Source organism: Pyrus communis, chromosome 3, assembly GCF_041283825.1.
Source record: "Pyrus communis isolate YQ-2024b chromosome 3, ASM4128382v1, whole genome shotgun sequence".
Classification (NCBI taxonomy): Eukaryota; Viridiplantae; Streptophyta; class Magnoliopsida; order Rosales; family Rosaceae; genus Pyrus; species Pyrus communis.
The window spans coordinates 1,781,576-1,805,807 of NC_142567.1; the positions used below are offsets into that span (position 1 = coordinate 1,781,576).

At 39.3% G+C, this 24,232-nt stretch overlaps 3 protein-coding genes and 1 pseudogene across 4 annotated transcripts; 2 read left to right on the forward strand and 2 right to left on the reverse strand.

Annotated features, from left to right (window-relative positions):
- The first annotated feature begins 2,736 nt into the window (after positions 1–2,736).
- Positions 2,737–10,648, forward strand: LOC137715269 (mediator of RNA polymerase II transcription subunit 33B-like). Its single transcript, XM_068454532.2, has 12 exons — positions 2,737–3,195; positions 3,892–4,002; positions 4,798–5,145; positions 5,365–5,684; positions 5,790–5,881; positions 6,021–6,378; positions 6,704–6,914; positions 7,295–7,406; positions 7,520–7,681; positions 7,799–8,456; positions 8,564–8,770; positions 9,045–10,648. Exons 1-12 carry the CDS (start codon positions 2,909–2,911, stop codon positions 10,163–10,165), a joined length of 3,987 nt encoding a protein of 1,328 aa, XP_068310633.2. The 5' UTR covers positions 2,737–2,908; the 3' UTR covers positions 10,166–10,648.
- A 3,497-nt stretch (positions 10,649–14,145) lies between these two features.
- Positions 14,146–16,845, forward strand: LOC137715439 (protein PALE CRESS, chloroplastic). Its single transcript, XM_068454773.2, has 7 exons — positions 14,146–14,345; positions 14,558–14,625; positions 14,806–15,000; positions 15,159–15,245; positions 15,701–15,751; positions 16,003–16,182; positions 16,478–16,845. Exons 1-7 carry the CDS (start codon positions 14,228–14,230, stop codon positions 16,721–16,723), a joined length of 945 nt encoding a protein of 314 aa, XP_068310874.2. The 5' UTR covers positions 14,146–14,227; the 3' UTR covers positions 16,724–16,845.
- On the reverse strand, positions 16,804–20,239 carry LOC137715438 (isoamylase 2, chloroplastic). Of its 2 annotated transcripts, none has more exons than XM_068454771.2 (2): positions 20,064–20,239; positions 16,804–19,587 (listed from the first exon to the last, which is right to left on the reverse strand). In XM_068454771.2, exon 2 carries the CDS (start codon positions 19,535–19,537, stop codon positions 16,928–16,930), a length of 2,610 nt encoding a protein of 869 aa, XP_068310872.2. In that variant the 5' UTR covers positions 19,538–19,587; positions 20,064–20,239; the 3' UTR covers positions 16,804–16,927. The 2 variants fall into 2 exon arrangements, with proteins under 2 accessions (XP_068310872.2, XP_088546673.1); XM_088690547.1 differs by having other exon boundaries at positions 16,804–19,564; positions 20,064–20,195.
- A 311-nt stretch (positions 20,240–20,550) lies between these two features.
- Positions 20,551–21,350, reverse strand: LOC148697722 (hyperosmolality-gated Ca2+ permeable channel 1.7 pseudogene; annotated as a pseudogene).
- Between the last annotated feature and the right edge of the window lie 2,882 nt (positions 21,351–24,232).

Consider the following 24,232-nt stretch of genomic DNA (forward strand, 5'->3'; position numbering starts at 1 on the left):
TGCACTATATATACATGTTAGCGTTGCTGTAATCCTAACTTAATGTTGATCTTATTTGTACACTCTTACAATAGGAGCATAAAACCAAAAAAAAAAAAAAAAAAAATCTATATGATTTAGACATGGGTCTCATCGTTGTGTAATGAGGTAAGCTTAAGCTGCAACGCTATATTAGGCCTTGGAAAGATCCAAGTTTTTCATGACCACACCTAAAAACCCTAAACTCTAAATCTTAAGCTTCAAGATGAGCTCCAATGCTATATCAGGCCTTGGAACGATCCAAGCCTTCGTCTTAGCATCCTAGAAACCCTAAATCCTAAAGTCTTAAGCTTCAAGATGAGTTGCAATGCTATATCAGGCCTTGGAAAGATCCAAGCCTCCGTTTTAGCATATTTGCTTTCGAGCTCATGACAGCAACTAGAAAATATAATTGTTGGAGACATGTAAGATGCTCGATTCCACGGCGTAATGGCGTTAATGCCCTACAAACAAGAACTAGAAGTGCCAGTTATGTTGGCATCACCCCCTCTATGGTGATCACATTCAAGTGATGGAAATGGTCTACTGATAAGTTAATAAGGTCATCTCCAACCGAAGGGTCTAGAGGGCCAGAAGGTCGAAAATAGCTTGAAACTGTCTCCAACTGAGGGCTAGGCCAGAGGGTTCGTGGGTCCCATGGAATTTGAAAGGGCCAAAGGGCTGGCTGGAAATTTTTTTAATACTGCCGGTTATAATCGACAGAAATAAAAGAAATAGTGTCGGTTATAACCGACACAAATAACATGAAATTTTTTTAATATAACGGCTAGCTGTGACATCCCACATCACCCAAGGGTGTGATCCTTATATGTATATTCTCATCCTTACCTAGCACGAGGCCTTTTGGGAGCTCACTGGCTTTGGGTTTCGTAGGAACTCCGAAGTTAAGCGAGAAGGGGGCTAGAGCAATCCCATGATGGGTGACCCATTGGGAAGTTGCTCGTGAGTTCCCAAAAACAAAACCGTGAGGGAATGGTAAGCCCAAAGCGGACAATATCGTGCTACGGTGGTGGAGCGGGCCCGGGCCCGAGAAGTGGTCTCCTCCGGGCGGGGATGTGACAATTTCCCACATCACCCAAGGGTGTGATCCTTATATGTATATTCTCATCCTTACCTAGCACGAGGCTTTTTAGGAGCTCACTGGCTTCGGGTTCCGTAGGAACTCCAAAGTTAAGTGAGAAGGAGACTAGAGCAATCCCATGATGGGTGACCCACTGGGAAGTTGCTCGTGAGTTCCCAAAAAGCCTCGTGCTAGGTAAGGATGATAATATACATATAAGGATCACACTCTTGGGCGATGTGGGATGTCACACTAGCTGACACAAATAGCATGGAAATTTTTTAATATAATGGCTTAGCTGACGTCAGTTAGACGTTATTTTTATTTTTAATCTTTTTTTTACAGTTTTTTTTTTATTTTTTTTTTACAAATTTTTTTCCCTATAAATTCTATTTTTTTTCTATAACTTCTATTTTACAAAATTTGTTTCATATTTTTTTTAAATTCCATTTTTTTCCTATAACTTCTATTTTACAAAATTGGTTTCATATTTTTTTTTTAATTCCATTTTTTTCCTATAACTTCTATTTTACAAAATTTGTTTCATAATTTTTTTTTAAATTCTATTTTTTTTCCTATAACTTCTATTTTACAAAATTTGTTTCATATATATTTTTTAAATTCTATTTTTTTTTCCTATAACTTCTATTTCATGTTGACGTCACCTAGCCGTTGGATTTGAATTTAAGTTGTAGGTTTTAAATAATAAATTATGTTTGACCCTATGGCCCTTTGGCCCTCGGTTGGAGACGGTTTTCTGTGATAGGGCTAAAACGAGCCGTATGGCCCTCGGTTGGAGATGGAAGCAAATATGGTCATGTACTGTTCATTAAAATATTATTATCTTGGAGAACCAGAGGGCTAAAACGAACCCTCTGACTAGCCCTCGGTTGAAAATGGCCTAAAATTTGTGAATCCAACGTGAAAGACTAAATGATTTTCCACATATCCCTGGTTAGATGAAGTTTGGTGACGTTATAAGGTAGCGTTTGAATGTGAAGAATAACATCTTCTCGTAATCTAGACCAACACAAATAGATAAGGACACATCTTTTGAAGAGAATCAAATCAAACTGGACCATTCTCTAGCTTTTAAACTAGATAAAGACTCTTGAGTAAAGGAAGGAAGAGCTTACATAAATGAACCAAAGGATTCAGTGAAAACATTACGGACTGTCTATTTATTTGTTATAATTGATCGACAAAACGATTTTAATTGATATTTTTGCTGAGAAATTCTTTACAGAGTAATTTAAAATATGAATAGTTTTGATCATAACACAAATTTTGTGAATATATCATGAAATATTTTAAGCAGAAACTCCTTTTAGAAAGTTGAAGTTTCACCATAAAACCAATTGTAACATGGAAAGTAGCCAAACTTACTTATAAATCCATGTAAGGTCCGTCCTCCTATCAGTGTGGAATTCATTCCCAACATGTCCATCACATGTGAAGAATTTTCAAACTTAACGTGGACAACACAAACAAAATGATATGGAACGCATATAAATAAAATTAAAGTTACCTGATAAAATAAATCGAGAATATAAAAAATAGCACAATTTACTTTCTATGCAAGATCCTTCGTCGCGTGGATGTATTAATTAATTTAATTCTCAACTCTTACCTTAAACGTATACAGTTATACTACCTGCTTCCAAAACTGACTTTACCGCTTTCTTTCCTCCTTCCTCACTCCAAATATTACTCAAATTCAAAATCCGAAAATATTCCAATCGAATAGAGCAAAACCACCGATTCTCCCTCTCTTCAATGCAACCCTAATTTCCTCCGACGACGACGACGATGGCCGGGTCCGTACAGCAGGCGCCGCCGAGTCAGCTGTGGGACTCGGTGCTCCAGCTGACCAAGTCCGCCCAGGACAAGAACAGTGACCCGCTCCTCTGGGCGGTCCAGCTCAGCTCCAGCCTCACCTCCGCCGCCGTCTCCTTGCCCTCCGTCGAGCTCGCCCACCTCCTCGTCTCCCACATCTGCTGGGCCAATCACGTGCCCATCACGTGGAAGTTCCTCGAGAAGGCACTGACGGTCAAGATCGTCCCCCCCATGCTCGTCCTTGCTCTGCTCTCCACCAAGTACTCTCTCACTCCCTCAGTACATTGGTTTTGATGTTTTAATTAAAATTATTGTGTTAAAGTTACTATTTTTAGTTTGCTGGTTACGGGAGAGTGAGAGAATCTGAGATTGTGAAGTATTTACGATTTACGTTTTCTTGGGAAGTTGATTTTAGTAGATGAAATATCGGATTAGTTTCGATATACGACTGTATGGAGTTTCGATATACGACTGTATGGTTGTTCGGTTTGAATGGTTACTAAAATGTGCGTGCAGGGGTAGGTAGATTGACAAATTATGTGAATTGGTTAACCTAACTAAGATTGCACTAGGGGATCGGCTTGTGCGAAATGTCCGAGTTACTTGTAAAGTTGTAATCTTTGTACAAGTTCAAATGAAAATTCTGGGGCTTTGTGGAATTATAGTTGGTAGTTTGCGGTTGAATTATGCTTCATCATATGGCGGACAACGCTTTGAAAATGGTTCAGAAAGATGTTATTGAACGAATAATTATTTAGGAAGTTAAGGTCTTCATGCCCGTAGTTCCTTCGTTGAGTTGGTGTTGGTGGACGAAATTCATGCATGTGCTGTCTTGTGTGATGGATGGTCTCCCTTAGAATATAATGTCCCTTACAATTATGCTTAATCAACTGTTGTTATGAAAATGTACTTTTACATGTTAAAACTCACATTCAGTGTTGTCTTGTTTCATATAGGGTTGTTCCAAATCGACAGCTTCACCCTGCAGCATATAGGATCTACTTGGAACTTCTTAAAAGACATACATTTTTATTTGCTTCTCAATTGAATGGACCAAATAGTCAGAAGTAAGTTTCAAATTTTCTCCTTTTGTTGTACAATATTATTTCCCAATAAGCCTACCTTGAACTTGTGCTTAAGTGACTACATACCATTATTGCAAAAAGTCTTGACAATAAAATCTTAATTCAAGGCTTCTTTTCTGGAAACAAACAAGTCCGTGACAATGAAACATTGTGCTTAGTTGTTCTTCCTTGACTTTTTATCTTGTATGCGGTCTTAGGTGCTTCCACTCTTGCCAATACATAAGAATGCAAAATGTGTATTTTATTTGGTTTCTCAATAGGTACAAGAATGTAATCTTTCCATTTTAAACATGACAGTTTGCACGGAGGCGTTCAGATTCCTCCTTCCCTCTGTTAAAGAAATGCTCTTTATTGATGAACTATTTTTGCCCCTTTTGCCTTTCCATTTCCCCCACATGCCCCTTTGAAAGAAACAGTGACTCGTAGAGAAGTTATTTGTATAACTTAATGTCATAAACCAAATTCTTTCACGTTTCAACACTATGTATGCCTATTTAGTAATTTTTTTCGTTTTTTCTGTCTCATGCTTTCTGATTCCCCGTCCCTCTGTTGAAGAAATGCTCTGTATTGATGAACTATTTTTCCCTTTTGCCTTTCCTTTTCCCCCATTTGCCCCTTTTAAAGAACCAGTTCATGGCAGAGAAGTTATTTTTATAATTAATGTCATAAACCTACCAAAGTCATTCAACACCATCTATGTCTACTCAGTAATTTCTTCATTTTGCTGTCTGATGCTTGTGTGATAGTTTCTAATAATATCTTTTGATGCGATTGCAGGATCATAAAATCCATTGATGATGTTCTACATCTTTCCTGGCAGTACGGCCTTCAAGTGTCTGAACCTGGAGTTCTTATTGTGGAGTTTGTCTTTTCAATCATATGGCAGTTACTTGATGCATCCTTAGATGACGAAGGTTTGCTGGAACTTGCCCCAGATAAGAAGCCTAGATGGCCTACCAGGCCACAAGATATGGAAATAGATGGTCATGGTTGCTTTAATGAGACTAGAAGTGAGCAAAATGAAGGTTTGCAGAAAGCAAATACTGCAATGGCTATTGACATAATTGTGGAGTTTCTGCAAAACAAAGTAACTTCAAAGATGTTGTACTTAGCGCGTCGAAATATGTAAGGATCTTAACCTTTTCTCTTTTTTAATATATCTGTTTACTTTTTTTATTCTTGCGCATCTTTCTGTTAGTCATGCCATGTTTGTGAGGGAGAAGTGTGAAAACAGCAGTTTGGCCAATTGCTGGTGTGATGCAATTTGACTAGTTTAAAATCTCATATCAGAGTTTGAAAAGCATCGTTGGTGTAGATACCAAACATATCATCTCTTCTTTTCAGGCCATCGCACTGGGGAGGTTTCGTTCAGAAATTGCAAGTGCTTGCGGCCAACTCATCAGTTTTGAGGACTATGAAACATATAAACCCAGAGGGTCTTCTACAGCTGACATCTGATACCCGTCAACTTCTGACTCGGGAACGCAAAACAATTTCACAACAAGAATTTCATGCAGTATTGTCTTCTGGGACTTTAATGTCCTCTGCCTGTCAGTCTCATGGAGTGAGTTCATCTGCTTTTTGGCTTCCCATTGATCTGTTTCTTGAAGATGCTATGGATGGATCAGAAGTAGCTGAAATTAGTGCCGTCGAATCTCTTACCGGTGCAGGCCAATTCTTTGTATCATAATCCTTCTATCATGCATACCTAGAGCTGATAAGATTCTAGTACTCCTAGCCAGCAATATTGATTTGAGTTAACGTTGCAGGTTTAGTGAAGGCTCTGCAGGCAGTTAATGCCACCACATGGCACAATGCATTTTTAGGTTTATGGATTTCAGCTCTTCGGCTGGTTCAAAGGGTAAGAATTGATGTGAACCAATTTGGAAATTCCTATCTAATGACTGATTGACATCTTGTTATGTGCTAGGAAGAAAATTCTCAAAATAGTGAGTCCAACTGACCTTTTATCACATTTTCCCTCTTGATTGGTTTTGTAGGAAAGGGATCCTAGAGAAGGACCTGTCCCTCGTCTTGATACCTGCTTATGCATGTTGTTGAGTATTACGACGCTTGCGGTTACTAATATTATTGAAGAAGAGGAAGCTGAATTGATGGAGGAAACGGAGGGGGATCATACTAACCAAAGGAAGGAACAGGCTCCTGGAAAGCGCCGCAAAGATTTAGTTACCTGCTTACAGCGATTGGGTGATTATGAAACCTTGTTGACTCCACCTCAGTCTGTTTGTTCAGTGGTGAATCAAGCTGCAGCCAAGGCTATAATGTTCAGATCAGGCCTTACAGTCAGTAATGGATACCACGAATCTGTTAGCGTGAACGACATGCCAATAAATTGTGGTAAGAAATTAATTTTTCCTTCAGCCCAGCAATTTGATTTATGATGGAGTTTTGAGAAGGTATAAAATAGCTCTCGATTTGAGTATTCATTTGTCTACCACTATTATTTGGTTTTTCTCTAATTCTGCTTTCAAGATCAATTGTTTTTTCCTTCTTATGCTTCAGAGGGTTTCGTTCTGTTTTAACATCCATAATTCTCTTTTTGGTCCTGTTTATTTTTCTTCCCATTAGTCTCTCGCTCTCATGCTTTCCTTAATTCTTATGGGGCTTAAATATATCTTTATCTATATTTCCAGGAGCCTTTCCTAATATTTTGTACTTGCAGCGGGAAACTTGCGGCATCTGATTGTTGAAGCTTGTATTGCGCGGAATATCCTAGACACATCAGCATATTTTTGGCCAGGCTATGTGAGTGCACGCAGCAGCCAAGTGATACGTAATGTGCCCGGCCAAGTGCCTGCTTGGTCTTCCATAATGAAGGGGTCACCTCTAACTCCATCACTGGGAAATGCTTTAGTTGCCACTCCAGCTTCTAGGTATGCTATTGTATCATTGCTACATTTTGTTTGTCTTTATTTTTTTATTTCTTATTTCAAAGTACTCTGATTCTACCATGTTTAGCCATAACAAAGAAGCAGGGGTGCGATTGATAGGCAGTGATAGTCTCACTACATAAACATGATTTCTAAGTGGGAATCATGTATTTTGGGTCAATGATTTTTTAATTTGTATCATTGTTTAGCTCATAACTTTAGGTACCAAATAATGACTATAGCATCCATAATTTATCTTGGTATCATGACCTGGCCTTCAGTTACCCCCTTCTTTTCCTGAAGCAAGGTATATCAGATGCTCTTTTTTGTAAATTTACCCAGTGGTATGGCAACTGAATTTAAGCTCATGGGTTTGATGGAAGCTTAGCAGAAATTGAGAAAATATATGAGATTGCAGTCAATGGTTCAGATGAAGAGAAGATATCTGCTGCTACCATTCTTTGTGGGGCTTCTCTTCGTGGATGGAATATACAGGTAGGGTCTCTCTCTCTCTCTCTTGCTCTCTCTTTCTATTTTCTCCACCTCCCTTCCTCCTTCTGCTAGCCTCTACTGCATGTTAGTCTTATTCAATTCTTTGTCCTTTGCAGGAGCACACCTGTCTTTTTATTATAAGATTGCTGTCACCTCCGGTTCCTGCAGATTACTCGGGGAGTGATTGCCATTTGATCGGCTATGCTTCATTCTTTAATGTCCTTCTGGTTGGCATATCATCTATAGATACTGTACAGATTTTCTCCTTATTGGGATTGGTATGTTGGATCCCTTATTGAAATAGTTAAGATTGCAAAAGTTCTTGTGTAATGAAGTAAGTTTCTCGAGGCCTTCATGTTTTCCAAAAACTAATGTTATTTGTCATTCACTTCTAGGTTCCACTACTTGCAGCTGCATTGATGCCTATTTGTGAAGTTTTTGGCTCAAGTGTTCCCAATTTCTCATGGACTCCTACAACAGGGGAAGAACTCTCATGCCACGCAGTGTTCTCAAATGCTTTTACACTTCTATTGAGGTTGTGGAGATTTGATCATCCACCTCTTGAACACATGATGGGCGACTACCCAACTGTGGGAATCCAAACTGGTCCAGAATACCTCTTGTTGCTGCGAAACTGTCGATTAGCATCCATGGGTAATTCAATCAGGGATCGAATAAAAAGCAGAAGAGTTTCAAAATTCATCACCTTCCCTTCAGGTACCATTACCATGGATTGCTTTCCAAGACTGAAACTCTGGTACCAGCAACATCAAAAATGTATTTGCTCTACCCTGTCTGGGCTTGTACCTGGGACTCCCGTTCATCAACTTGTTGATGCACTCCTGACCATGATGTTTAGAAAAATAAATAGTAGTCAGCCGTTGACTCCAGCAACGTCAGGTAATAGTAATTCATCTGCATCGGGAACTGATGAGTCCTGTATTAGACTCAAGGTACCAGCCTGGGATATCCTTGAAGCAACTCCATTTGTACTTGATGCTGCTCTTACTGCATGCGCCCATGGAAGACTATCTCCCCGTGAACTGGCTACAGGTTTGTTGAATACCCTTTATGCATTGATAGAAAAGCCGAACTGAAAGCTCACCTGTGAGAAAGGTGTAGGTTAAGGTTTGTTAACTTTGTTGCATGCTTCATCTCAGGACTGAAAGATCTAGCTGATTATCTTCCAGCGACTTTGGGAACGATGGTAAGCTATTTTTCAGCTGAAGTAACACGGGGAATATGGAAGCCAGCTTGTATGAATGGAACTGATTGGCCAAGCCCTGCTGCAAATTTACTACTTGTTGAGCAGCAAATAAAGAAAATCCTAGCTGCCACTGGTGTTGATGTCCCTAGCCTCGCAGTTGGTATGTCCTTTATATTCTATAGCTTTGTGAAAGAACGTTTCTGTTTTTCAAGAAGTCTTATATTGTTGTAATATGAAAAATCATGATAACTTCTAATAGTTCAATTGACCAACTTGTCAGTTGTACACTCATGATTGAAAAAGTGAATGTGTTCTGTCGATATTTCAGTTGACCAACAAATTTTAGACTAGGGAAATTGGAGCTTTGAGTTCATGCTGTAAACTTCTAATAGTTGTAATGTTAACACTTTAGGCCTTAAATTTATTGCTTGCAGGTGGGAGCTCCCCAGCTACACTTCCCTTACCATTGGCAGCCCTCATAAGTCTCACAATAACTTATAAACTTGATAGAGCCTCTGAACGTGCCCTCCATCTGATTGGACCGGCCATGAACTCCCTAGCTGCTGGTTGCCCATGGCCATGCATGCCGATCCTAGCCTCATTGTGGGCCCAGAAGGTAAAGCGCTGGAGTGACTTCCTGGTGTTTTCTGCTTCTCAAACTGTCTTCCACCACAACAGTGATGCTGTGGTCCAGCTTCTTAAGAGCTGCTTTACATCTACTCTCGGGTTAAGTTCCTCTCATGCTTACAGCAACAGCAGTGTGGGTGCCCTTCTTGGTCATGGCTTTGGTTCCCATTTGTCTGGTGGGATTTCTCCTGTTGCCCCTGGAATTCTTTACTTGCGTGTGCACCGGTCTGTCAGAGATGTAATGTTCCTGACAGAAGAGGTGCTCTCTCTTCTAATGTATTCTGTTAGAGATATTGCATATTGCGGGTTACCAAGAGAGAGGGTGGAGAAATTGAGGAAGACCAAGCATGGGACGAGGTATGGACAGGTTTCTCTTGCTGCCGCAATGGCACGCATCAAGATTGCAGCTACACTTGGGGCCACTTTAATTTGGATATCTGGCGGATCGAGTTTAGTTCAATCCTTGATCAAAGAAACTTTACCTTCCTGGTTTATATCGACCCGTGGTTTGGATCAGGAAGGCAGAGAACCTGGAGGTATGGTTGCCATGTTGGGAGGTTATGCCCTTGCATACTTTGCAGTACTTTGTGGGACGTTTGCTTGGGGTGTGGATTCAGTATCACCAGCATCAAAGCGGCGACCAACGGTTCTCGGGCGGCATTTGGGATTTATTGCAGGCGCGCTGGACGGGAAAATATCACTGGGTTGTGATTGGGCTATGTGGCGGGCATATGTGTCAGGATTTATCAGCTTGATGGTGTCATGCACGCAGAAGTGGGTGCTAGAAGTTGATGTGGAAATATTGAAGATACTGAGCAAGGGACTTAGACGGTGGAATGAGGAAGAACTGGCTCTGGCCCTGCTGGGACTCGGTGGCGTTGAGGCCATGGGCGCAGCAGCTGAACTAGTCGTTGAATGTGAGGTCTGAACTTCGTGGAGGTATGTAGGCATCCATCAGAGAGAAACTTACGTACAGCGGGGATGCCGTTGTCCGTTTCAGAGAAGTTCTTTCCGGTGAAAAGGCGACTTACGGACTTGTGAATGTGAGGTCCGAACGTCGTGGAGGCATGTAGGCGTCCATCAGAGAGAAACTTACGTACAGCGGGGATGCCATTGTCCGTTGTAGAGAAGTTCTTTCTGGTGAAAAGGCGACTTACGGACATGCATGTCTTGTACGATATTCCTTGTTGCGATGTAAAGATTGGGAGTTCAAATCTTTTGCATCCATTTTGCTATCATGAACTTAACACATGTCAATTAATGATAGAGACCACACACCAAGTGAGGGCAGAAGATTCATGCAAATTACAAAGGTGATTCTTTTATTGAATAATAAAATGTTTTTGTGTTCAATATTTTGATTGAAGGAAAATGAGATTGTAATAAAATAGTCGAGGGCAATTCTCATCAAGTTTTTTTAATTTTTTAATGTCTATGTGGGGCCACAATGACACGTAGTTCACAGCCATTGCTTGCGTCGAGGTTATGTCACGCGTAAATGGACGTTCTCTTGATGAAAACTATAACAGAAGTATGAAAGTGTCTTACAGTCCTCACTTTAGTTATGAGACTAGGATGAAAAAAAAAAAATCATATGTATGCAACTTTAAAAACAACGGAACTTCAAGTAGTAAAGTGAGAATTACCAAATAGTTAAATATATTGTAAAAGAAATGAGATTGTAATAAAATAGTATCATATTTTTTCTACAAAAATAAAATATAAAACAACATTTAACTATGAAGTGAAAAATAACCAAATGTATGAATTAGGTGAAGTAGTTAGTACATGATGACGATTTTGGAGCATTAATAATATGACAAGGAAACTATTTAACTCAATTTTACCTTATGCATTTTCTTTTTAAAAGATTAAACTACATTACATAAAGGATCCCCCACTATCCCATTATCATGTGGATCAAAAAGACATCAAAGTGTTCTCGAATGGGAGATGTCGTGATGATGTAGTGGATCGGTCATTTGACTCTTTTTTTTTGCTGTACTTTTATAGAGCAAACCAAGATGGAATTAAATGTCTTTAATTTAATTTTTTTAATATATAAGTCTGATTGACAACCTATATGATGAAAATTAAATTATTTTTAATTATTTTTTAATAGTTAATGTAACAAACTATTGAGCCCAATATATTAATAAAAAAAATATTTGGCACATTTGGTGGGAAGAAGAAGATTTAACATTTATATTCAATGAGCCATATCAACAATTAGAGAAAATTTTGACATATTATTTTTTACATCTCTTTTGGACATGCCCTTACAAGTCATAATGAAAGAAAATTACTAAACCAAATACAAGATCGAAAGAATAGCAAAAGTATCATCGGTTCTAATCTATTCTATAAATGTAATTGATCCTATAATTTGGAAAGAAAAAAAAAGTGATAGGAGTGTTTATTTATTTATTCAGTTCAATTTACAAAGAGTTGGATGAAGACCTCAACCATAGAATTCAAGCTAGATGAATGAAGTGGAAGAGTGCATCTGGCATGTTGTGTGACCGTCGTATGCCAGTAAGGCTTAAGGAAAAACTTTATAGGATAGTAATAAGGTCGACAATGTTTTATGGCACGGAATGTTGGGCGGTGAAACATCAACACGTATATAAAATGGGTGTAGCAGAGATGAGAATGCTTCGTTGGATGTGTGGGCACACAAGAAAGGATAAGATTAGGAATGAGGATATTCAAGGTAAAGTAGGAGTAGCCGAAATTGAAGGAAATATGAAGGAAAATCGGTTACAGTGGTTTGGACATGTGAAACAAAGCCCTACTGACGTTTTGGTTAGAATATCCGATTACGTGATGGAGATTCAGGGCCGAAGGGGTAGAGGAAGACCTAGAAAGACTTTGGAAGATACTTTAAGAAAAGACTTAGAGTACTTGGATCTAGACACAGAACCGAGCGTAATGACGTTATAGGATTCATATAACTTATCCCACTTAGTGGGAAAAGACTTTGTTGTTGTATTCAATTCAATTTACGGTAGACGTTCAATTTACGATAGACACAACTCTTTTTACTTTTGACATTTAATTTTTAGCTTTCATATAAAAATAATTAAAAAACATACATTAGTATATAAGAGGCAAAATAATATCAACTTAGGTTTAGTAGTATTTCTCTTTATTTGTGACTCAAGACAATTCATGGCTTGTTAAGACATGTCATGCCCTGCATTGCCACAACTCACGAGGCTTGTTATGATATGCATTTTTCTAACACTCTGTCTACTATTTAGGAATAATTTAAATTAAAAAAAAAATCTAGGAATCAGTAGACACTAGGCCTAAAATTATTATTTTTTAAATTAATAACAAAACAGGACGCTAGTCATATAATTAACGTGTTCTTACTAAGAACACATTCATTAGTAGAGCTAAAAATTTGCATGTATTACTAGTAAGAACACGCTTATTGGTAGAGCTAAAATTTTACTAGTGTTCTTACCAGTAATAACCTTCGTAAATTTTTAGCTCAATCAGTTAACGTGTTCTTACAGGTTAGACCCCTTAATATATAATTGCCTACTATGTTGTACTAATTTCCAAAAAAATAATTTAAGGCTCCTGGGTCTACTCTTTCCTAGATCCTTTTTTTTACATGTATTTTGCTAACACTTTGCCTACTATTTCAGAATAATTTGAAGCGAGGCTAGTGTCATGGCTAATAGTGATGTTTTGGCATGCCACGATTCAAAGATTAGCATGTCAAAGCGTTAGAAAAATACATGGCATGACACGCTAACCCTTGCATCGTGGCATGCCAAAATATCGTTGTTGGCCCCGACATGACAAGCGTCGCAAATTGTAGGCATAATGCATGTCATGACACGCCATGCATTATGTCAATAATTCGAGACACTTGTTATAGCGTGTCAAGATAAGTCATGGCTTGTAAGGACATGTGACATGTCATTGCATGCCAACATCGATGTTTTGGCGTGCCACAATGCGATGATTAGCGTGTCGAAGTGTTAAAAAATGCATGACATGACATGCTAACCCTCGCATCGTGGCATGCCAAAACATCATTGGTGACCCCAACATGACAAGCATTGCGAATTGTCGACAGAATGCATGTCATGACACACCATGCATTCTGTCGACAATTCAAAATGCTTATTATGGCGTGCCACGATGGGAGGGTTTGCGTGTCAAGACAAGTCATGGCTTGTCAAGACATGTCATGCCCTGCATTATAGCGATAACTTGAGCGGCTTTTTATGACATGCATTTTACTAAAACTTTACCTACTATTTTGGAATAATTTTTTTTTAAAGGATCTAGGAAAGTAGATCGTGGGGCCTAAAATTATTTTTTTTTAGAAATTAGTACAAAACAGGACACTAGTCATATATGAACGTGGTGAGAACACGTTCATTAATGGAGCTGAGAATTTACACGTGTTCTTATCGGTAAGAACACATTCATTTGTAGAACTGAAAATTTACAAGCATTCTTACTGGTAATAACCTTTGTAAATTTTTAGCTCAATAAGTGAACGCGTTGTTAGCAGTAAGAACCCTTCATATAATTGCCCACTATGTTGTAGTAATTTCTAGAAAAAATAATTTAAGATTCCGAGATCTACTCTTTCCTAGATCCTTTTTTTTTACGTACATTTTGCCAACACTTCGCTTACTATTTTGGAATAATTTAGAAGCGAGACTAATGTCGAGGCTAATAACGATCAACGAGATGTCTTAAGTTCAATTCTCACTAAAATCAAATTGAAATCATATTATTATGACTTGTCCATTGTGAAACTTAACCTACTTTTCAGCCCTTTAATGTACATAATAGAGCTCATTAAAAAATAAAAAAGGGGGCAAAATAATAAAAAAAAAAATTATGGATAAATTTATCATTCAACAATCTTAACATGAAAAAATATTGGTACTTTCTAGAGTTGACGGTCAGTTTCGCCCTGTAAAGTGTAAACACTCATCGAGTGAAAACAAGAGAAATGGAAGCGAGGGTGTTCTCGCTAACATGCGCAGCGCCTCCACTTTCACCGACGCCATCGTCATCTTCCTCGCATACAAGGCTCTGGTCCTCTCAGTTGAAGCCAAAATATGTTTCAGGTGCATAACACAACCTCCCACTATTCACTCGCATCAGTTGGTTTTTGAAATTTGAACTTTTTCTTTCTATTAAATTTGTACGCTTTCTGGGTTTTTAATTGGAGCTTTTGAACTTTTTCTCTCTGAATTTTTATGCTTTTCTGGATTTTTATGGCAGTTTTGAACCTTTTCTTTTCTGAATTTGTATGCTTTTTTCTGGGTTTTGATGGCAGTTTTGAGGAAGAGCATGAAAAAGGAAGAACCAGTATTAGAAGGTCTTCCCAAAGAGTACTACGACGATGTGAGCGTCCTTTATCCTTTAATTTGGCCAAATGGGTGCTCAAATTTAATGTTTTTCTGTGATTTTACGTGTAAAGTTTTGTATTTTATTTTTGGGTTTTGCCGAATTCAGTAGCGGTATTTGTTAGCATATTTTCTAGTTTTGGAAGCTGGAAGTGGAAGTAAAATTTTTCTGAATTAGGAATGGCAAGCTCAGCAAAGGGAGAAGACAAAGGAGCTCAATCGAAGGCGCCAAGAGGAAGACGAAGAGGAGGAGAGGAAGGTTGAAGAGTATAGGGAGATTGGCATGAGATTGAAGGATTATCCTGAAGAAGATGTCCGAAATGCTCGGAAGCTGATTTCAAGCTTTATCAGAGCAGCTGAAGAAGTGGAAGAGGTGATTTCAGAAATCCCATTGTGCTAAAATTGGCTTTAGTCTTTTAGGAAGACTTTCAGTTTTCACTGTGATCACTTTCAGTTTCTTAAGTTTGTTTTATTGCGTTTTGTACTTGTACTTGGACTGTGAGTTAATTGATGTTCATGATTTATATGCAGAAAATTGAGGAAGCTGCTGAGAAAGGGGAACTGACTGAACTTGTTTTGATGGTCATATGGAATCGCCTTGACCTCGCTCGACGTGATGTAAGTTGATGGGACTATGACAATTTCGTGGTTGTGCTGATGTTTGTTGATGACCAACACAGTGACTATCTTTAGTAGTATTTGTAATTGTAAGGTTTCATTAGCTCAAATTTCAAAGTTTTGCGGTGACATGATATCAGAATTGTGGTCAAGAAAATTTAATTTTTTCCTTTAATTTGTTCATAACTTGATAGAATATGATTCTGAAAAAAATTGATTCAGAGCTATAGAAATGAAGTTTTCTGTAACCTAAAAGTCAGTGGCTGCCCTCTAGAAACGGGCAATGGTTACTGATTGCTTGAGATGAACATACTCAACCTAATAGTAGCTTGGATCAGTCTAATGTTGTAGATACCCTGTCCCATTTTCCTCGTGACTCTTCAACTGTCGTCATCTCTCTCTATCTCTCACGCTCGCCAGCTTATTGATTTTGGGTATTTATGACCTCTTTACAGGATGAAAAGGATGTTATTAGAAGTCTCAATTTGCTATACAGAAGGGTCGAGGTACAAACTGCTCCCATCCTATTCTATGTTCTGGCCATGAAATGTTGATTTTAGTATTTTGGAATCAGCTGTTAACCTTTTTATACTTTGATTCCATTCCAAGTGGGAGAATTTGAGCTATTGAAATCACTCAATAATTTCAGCGTAGAATATCTTACATAATTAGTTTAGATTAGCCAAATGCACCCTAACCCTAACCCGTTGTGTACAATTTTATATTCAGAAAATTTGAGTTCTACTTAACATTTTAGGCTGAGATTTTGAAAAGGGAGGCTACTCCTGCGATGAGACTGCTCAACGATCTTTTGAATATGCATGATGGGTTCGATGGTGAAGGGTGGCTGAAGGAATGCAAAAAGCGCATGATTGATACTTTTCCACGAGAGGATCCATTTAGCATTCTTGTTCCAGCAGGATTTGACATTGATAAGGTATGATACGAATTTGCAGATTGCAGACTTATTATGATTGATTGTTTCCAGATTTCCAGCAGAAAAGTTTTAATCTGTGAAGAAAATATCAAGACTTGTAAACGGACAAGACAGTTTACACTTCAAAATGCAAATGAACATTGTTGGAAACAAATTTTTGTCCCAAAACAAGTTTTTTAAGTTTACCAGATTATTGATCAACTCATAACAGACGGTGATGCCAACAAATTTGTAACTGTTACGTCATTTTTGTCATTTCTGACTTCTTTATTTGATTGTCTTTTTCCTCTATCAGCACGAAGGACCACTCAGGCTACCAGTTGAAGCTGACGATGCTCTGTTCAGGGTGGACTTTGTTAGAGAGGTCGATGCATTGCTGCAAGAGGTTCGGGCTGAGCAAAGTGAAGTACAAAATGAAGCACAAAATGCACAAGGGCTTGATCCTGAAGCCATTGCTAATCGGTTGAAGCAGCAGGAGAAGCAACGTGCCATACGCTTGGTAGAATCCATACTAGACCTGGCCATCAATTTGCAGTGGTAGCAAAATTATTTTATACTAGCTTTTTCTTTTTTCTTGGTGAAGGGGTAAAGGGTTTTTCGTTGGCTTGAAAAGATCAAAGATTATTCAATGAAAATTAATGATTTTATTGCTTTAACCGAAAATTAATGGCATTGAAATTACAGGAAAAGGCTCTTGAATTTACATGGAATTTACAGCAGTGCCCTATGTGCTACTATACTGGAGCTACAAGCTTCTGGCTTCAAACAGAGCACAACTGTGGGACTTCATTTCGTAAGCAAATAAACCCGCCGGTTGTTCGGCAACTGGCTCGCCGTCAGTTGAGAAAAAACCTGGAAATGGAAGAGCCGTGTCGACCAAACGGAACCATCTCATACCTTCCGGCAGTGGAGGCAGAATAACAGTTTCTGAAAGATCAGCTGCACTGAAGGCAACAAATAAGTCACCCCATGAAGGGGAAGAATCATCTCCTGATTCGTTCGCTTCCTCTTCGTCTGCTTTCAACTTCATGGCAAGGAATTTGCAGGATGGATCTTCCCATTTGGGAGAAGATTGATCACTCCCGTACCAGTCTATATTTTCTTCTTTCAAGAAGTTCCTCTTCTGAAGTAGGTCGCTCCGCCTTATCCTAAACGAACTTAAAAATGCGATGAATTGTGTGGTTTGAGTAGCAAAACCTGTTCCCAGTGCATTCCAGTCGAAAGCTTTTCTGTCACTGTATGCAGGGGAACCGCCTGTAGATTGTCCGCACTCATCTCCCATGTTAAGAACAGGAACGCCGAGTGAAACAAACAAGATAAAGAGAAAGTTACGAATTTGTTTAAGTCGCCTTTCAAGTACAGCGGTTTTATTTGTAGGCCCTTCTTCCCCACAATTCCAACTGAGTTCTGCAGCTAGCTCAACACCACTGAAACTAACGAGGTCCACGAGAGGAAGTCCGGAGTTCCTGGAAATAAAGTTGAAAGAGAATGCTGGCCCTCGTCCATCTGAGAAGATTTCCCCGTTCCCACAAAGCCGTGTAGCAAGGTCGCCCAGAAGACCCTCACCCCTCAGAAAGTTCCTCACGTCATTAGAGAATTTCGTATTCGCTTCTGCCCACCTCTTCCAGTGAGGAAAGCGAGTTTCCCTTGGTACCAAGCCACGGGGATCCCAACAGTCCGCGATGATTTTGGTCTTCGAGAGTAGAGGATCAAAAGCAATTGCTTCGACCAAAGGCGGGCGAGATAAGTATTCACCATTAGACCCTCGCAACAGAGATGATGCATTTATAAAACAAAACCCATCAACGTGAAACTCAGTCACCCAGTACCGAAGACTATCCAATACCATTTGTTGCACGACAGGATAGTTACAATTCAAAGCATTTCTGGCTTCCAAATCCTCAACCCCGTTTACGTGATAATACGATGAGATATCGATTCCTTGCATAGCTTCACCCTCAGCGGTGTGGGTGAAAACAACTTCCAGTAGGACCTCTACTCCGTCGGCATGAAATTTTTTCACCGTCTCTTTCATAGAATTGACAGCTGATACAGGCCCTGAAGGTCCGAAACAATTCATTGGTGAAAAGAAATGGACAGGAAAATATGGACCCTTATGCTCATCGAATGGGAAAATCGGCTCTAACAAAACTGCATTCACACCGAGAGCTTTAAAATGCTCCAACTTCTCTGTCAAACCCGAAAATGTGCCTGCTATGTTAGTTGGTAGCTTACTAGACTTATGTTCAGTAAAACGTTTCACATTCAACCGATAAACCACAAGTTTTTCCAGCGTTAAGTCAGGCCGAACATCACGAGCCCAGTCAAAAACAGGTTCCTCACGTAGTCTTCCAAGATACTTCGACCCTGTCCCATGTGGAACTGATTTCGCAATGTTCTTAGCATATGGATCCAGCAAGACATTCCCTTCATCAAATCTATAACCATAGCTCACAAAATCCCATGCTTTTTCAAATGACGCATGCCAGATGTCACCTGATCGATTGACATATGGATCTAGATCGAGCTCCAACGCAGGTTTTTCGGCTGTGGTCTCATCATACAAGCATAAAACTACACTTTCTGCATTTCTTGAAAAGATGGCAAAGTTCATAGAACCGTCATTAGAGAAAGAGAGACCCAATGGAGCAGGACAGCCTCGACCAAAACCAACTGGAAAACAGAAATTTGTCTTCCTATGGCTTCTTATTTCCAAGTCACTCAAATCAGCGTCTGCGGGAGATTTCAAAACAAAAGAGAGGTAGAAGGGGATTTGTTTAGCCTCAAACTCCAATTCGAGAGTAAACTTGCCAGAAGATGTCACAGTGAATGGAGTTTCAAGGGCAGCAGTTCTGTCAGCTGGGGTCGAAGTTCTGAAATTCGAAGGCACGAAACTAGATGAATCAGCTCTATACATTCCCCAACTCAGTACTAGTCTTCTATCACTTCTGGACGGGTGTAACAATGAAACTTCGATATTCACAGTGTGTTTGGCATTTCTCTTTCTAACAAAGACATTTACCAGATCCCCAGTGTCTGTCCTAAATAGATAAGTAGATACCTTGCTTGGTTCTTCCGTTTCAGTACCGGTGGAGACTCTTTGCTCCATTGGCTCAACAGAAACTCGGGATGTAGCATACACTTTCCATTCACGGTCCCTTAGAGGCCTTTCCTTGAAAATTTGCACAACTTCTCGTAAAACTAGATTTCTTTCTGTACCCAATTTTACATAACCATGAACACCGTTGTTCCTGTGTCCATAACGATCCATAGCTGTCAGCTTAGGCAATTCAGTGGTTCCACAATTCAAACAACAGGAGGCCTGTATTGCGATTGACAGCGGAAGAGTTGCCATCCTAGAGCCTCAAACACGAAGGTCTCCCTACGCAAATGTGCACAGGCATTCTGTTCAAGAGAAAGTATGTTAATTTTTCCTTAAAAACAAACAATTTTTTTCCAAATCTCCCTAATATTTTGGATCCTAGCAAATCATCATCTCCTGAACAAGCTTCTTAAATCACCGGCATTCGATAAAGAATCATAATTTCCAATTTTTCATGCTGCAACATGAAATTGCAATTGCAATGACAACATTTTACAGATAAATAAAAATGAACAGGATCCATGAGAGTGGTCACAAATGATCCAAAACTATCAAATGATAAAAAAGACCGTGTGAATCAAGAAAAGAAGCTAAACCCAGATTTTAGTTTGAGATAATCTAAGATGGGTTGGTCATAATTCAAGTAAAAACAATAAAAAAAATCCAGACGGGTGTTCATAATTAATTGCATCAGCAGCTAACAACCAGACAGAAGATCATAAGCATTGACAAATTCAGAAATTGATTACAACGAAGTGGGAGATATGAACTAACTTACAATATTAGACTTGCATAGTGAGAATCAGACTCATGCAGAAGCAGGAGGAAGGGGAGGGAGAGAGAGAGAGAGAGAGAGAGAGAGAGAGGCCAGTCACATTGAAGAGGAGGAAGGCAAGAGAGCAGAGAGGTGTGGGATTTCGTTTTTTGGAAAGTTGTCAGGATTTTATTGGCCGCAGAGCGCAGCAAAGCTGATCGAGATCGAGATGGGTAAGCGTGAAGTTGAATTGTTCCTACGAAAATGCTCGACCGTTCGATTTTAGCTAAAATTTAAACTTTGTAAAGATAATAATATTTTAACAACAAAATTTATAGCAATGATCGTTTTGAGTGATACCGTTAAAATTTTCGTCTAAAATAAAATTTTTTAAGAGAAAAATAAAGGATAAAAGTAAAATACGAAATTACCTATACCAACACATGTCGAAAAATTCATAGAGTTAAATCTTCTTTATCTTGAATCGTTCTACTATTAATTGTATCGAATTTTAATAAAGTTTAACACATGTCGAGTTCTGCAAGATAGGTTGCACGATGAGAATGAACGTTGATTTTGCAACGCCTAATGTGCCGAACAGCCGTATTAGTAGAACTTGTGCTATGATTAGACATATGATTACGCGAAGATGAACTTGTGGCCAGAAGGCTGCACCACTCTCATGTTTCTGGTCGTAGACATTAATAATCTGGCGGCAAAAAGGAACCATTAGTGCCACCGTAACAATGAGCTAATCTGCATTTACTAATGGCAGAATTGAAGTATGAGATAATGTACCAGATGACGATAAACTAGGAAGGTGAAAGCGAAGAAGATGAGAATGAAAGGAAGAAGTAATGGCGTGACAACAGAATACACTAGCCCGAGTAGAAAATATAACTGTGTCCTGGGTTCGTTTGTGGCGAAATTCAAGGAACCGAGATCAATTGCCTGCTCCCTATCTTGTTCTGTCGTAACCAGAAATGCGTTCTTGAGGTGAAACAAAATAAACGGCGTCAATCTGAGGATTTCTGCAGCGATTCCACTCCAACCATCAACCATGATATAAGTGATGAAGAATGTGGCTTTCATTGGGATGGACCTCCCAACAGTTTTTGTGAATCTACATTATTATGCATCTAGAACGCACGAATGAAACAAACAGAGACTGTCCAACAGATAATTGTTTGACAAGAAAAGAAAACACGCTACACTAGAAATACTCACTTCTTCGCTCAACTTCCCGATCTTTCCAGTGTAGTAGTCAATCGCGTCGACTCTATCTCCCCACAGGCCCAAGAAACCAGTCATAGAAGAACATATAAATCAAGTAAAGCAAAGAAAGAGACCTTTGTAGTAGGCCTCGTCATGGGATTTCTCTCAAACTTGTTTTGGTAACAAACAAGCCAATTTTTCGTACTCTTCTTCTTGTCGACCACCTGTGCAAGTTTATTTGCATTGTATACAACTTACAAGCATTTAAAGTAAGACAATTCACTTCGATGTCGGGTTGTAGTATAATGTATGCTCTTTAAATTTTTTTTTCAGCACTCTGTGTGTGTGTGTGTGTGTGTGTGTGTGTATGCTGATTCCTCCACCAGTCGAGCCAGTAAAACTCAACAAGTTCAGAAATTCGCTTACTTGATGTGTAAGATAGTGATCGTGTAATATATTGCATAATATGTTTTCCTAAAAGTAGCTGATGTGAAATCCCATTGAAAGAGGGATGCGAACTCCTAGGCATTATTGTAGAGATATTTAGTTGACTTAGTTGTGTATATATATTGTACTTTTTCTTTGGCAATAATTTACGAAAACTATTTAGCCCATCACTTTCCATAGCCCTGCAATATACTATTCATTCACTTTCAATTAATGGCTTTGCAGCAAAACAATACATGGGCTTGTTAGACGGAGTCAAGGTCAAGCTGTACTTACCGCAGTCTGAGGAGTAGGGATTCTGATCAAACTCTTATCCTTTCTGATACTCCTCGTTTTTAGGACTTGTATTTCAATTATTTGTTGTACGCAAAGATGTGTATGTAATCATGTCTTTCTGTTTGTATTTTTAAAGTTCTGTGTATCCAGGGTTTTCAAACCCATATCGTAATCCTTAAGTTGTTATAAATACATGTATCCCATTATTGATTGGGTATGCAATTGAAGTGAATCCTGAGAGTGCTAAAGTTCTTATATGGTATTGAGCTTTACTGTCTAACGATCTTGGATCCTTGTTTTTTTTTTTTCCACACTTCAATGGCTAAAAACAATGTCAACTCTTCCAACTCCACCTCCTCCAACCCACCTACCACCACTCAATTCCATCTGTTTTCCATTGTTGTCAATATCAAACTTGACAAAACCAACTACCCACTTTGGTTGGCTTAAATTCTCCCAGTTCTCAAGAGTAGAGATATGATGGGGTACGTGGATGGTACTTTGGTGTGCCCTCCCAAAAACTTGCCTAGTGTTACCACTGTGGATCCTGCGTACACTGCATGGATCCAACAAGATCAAAAGATCCTTAGTTGGATAAATGGCTCATTGACTGCTTCTGTTTTGTCTACTGTGGCAAGCAAGAGAATTGCGTGTGCCACTTGGGAAGCTTTGGAGCAACGGTATGCCTCCACTTCTCAGAACAGAATTTTATTCCTGCGAAATGAGTTGTTGAAGACCAAGAAAGGTGATCTTTCTGTTGCGGATTACCTAGATTGCATGAATGCGATTACTGATAACCTTGCCCTCGCGAGGCAACCTGTGAATGATGATGAACTCGTGCAAATTGTGTTGAACAATCTAGGACCTGCTTTTGAAATGACAGTAAGTTTTGCTCAAGCTCGGGATACTCGTATCACCTATCCCACACTTGAGGCACTTTTGTTGACTACCGAGTGAAGAATGACGGATCAGAATGTTTCCCTCGTTGAACCTGCACCTATCAATGCCTTTGTTGCTACTTGAGGACGTGGTGGCGAACGTTCTCGTGGGACTGGAAGAGGTACATCTCCATCTAATCGTGGTTTTCTATCCAATCAACGAGGATACAATCCTTGCAACAATAACAACCAGCACAATCAGTCGGCTAATGGTGAGAGACCTCCTTATCCTGGTGAGCATATTATTTGCCAAATATGTGGCAAACCAAGCCATCATGCCCTTAACTACTACCAAAGGATGAACATTGCTTATGAAGGTCATCATGCCCTTGCATGCTAGTCACAAACCCATTGGTTGCAAATGGGTCTACAAAATGGACCTGGCTTCTCTACCCTCCCAGTTCCCATACACTCGCTTCCCCTCCTATTTGTGCAGTCACGGTTAAGCCATGTCAACATTTTATATCATTATTGCTTTTTGTCTTATTATCTCTATAAAAAATCAATATAAAATGTTGACGTGGCTTAACCGTGACAGCACAAAAGAGGAGGGGATGTGAGTGTATGGGAACTCGGAGGGCAGAGAAGCCAGGTCCCTATAAAATTAAGTATAGCTCTCGTGGCATAATTGACCGGTACAAGGCTCATCTTGTTGCTAAAGGCTACACTCAAATTGAGGGTATCTATTATCAGGAAACCTTTTCTCCTATTGCTAAACTCACCACTCTTCGTTGCCTCCTGGCCGTTGCTAGTGCCCATCATTGGACTTAAATAGGCCTCCAAAAACTGGTTAACAAATCTTTATATAGACTTAAACAGGCCTCCAGAAACTGGTTTTCCATTTTTTCAGTCACCATTCAGAAAGCTGGTTATCAACAGTCAAAAGCTGATTATTCCCTTTTTACAAAGGCCCAAGGTACCTCATTCACTGCAGTCTTTATCTATGTAAACGACATACTTCATACAGGAAATGATCTTAAAGAGATGGAACGACTCAAAACATTCCTTCTCACATGCTTCAGCATCAAAGATCTTGGTGATTTAAAATATTTTTTGGGCATTGAATTTTCTCGTTCTAAGAAAGGCATTTTCATGTCTCAGAAGAAATATGCACTGGATGTTTTGCAGGATTCTGGTCTAACAAGGGCATGCCCAGACAAGCTTTCAATGGAACAAAATTTGAAACTCACTCCCACCAACGGAACATTGTTAGATGATCCCACCAAGTACAGAAGACTAGTCAGACAATTGATTTATCTTACTGTCACCAGGCCTGACATAGTATTTTCAATTCGCACATTGAGTCAATTCATGCAT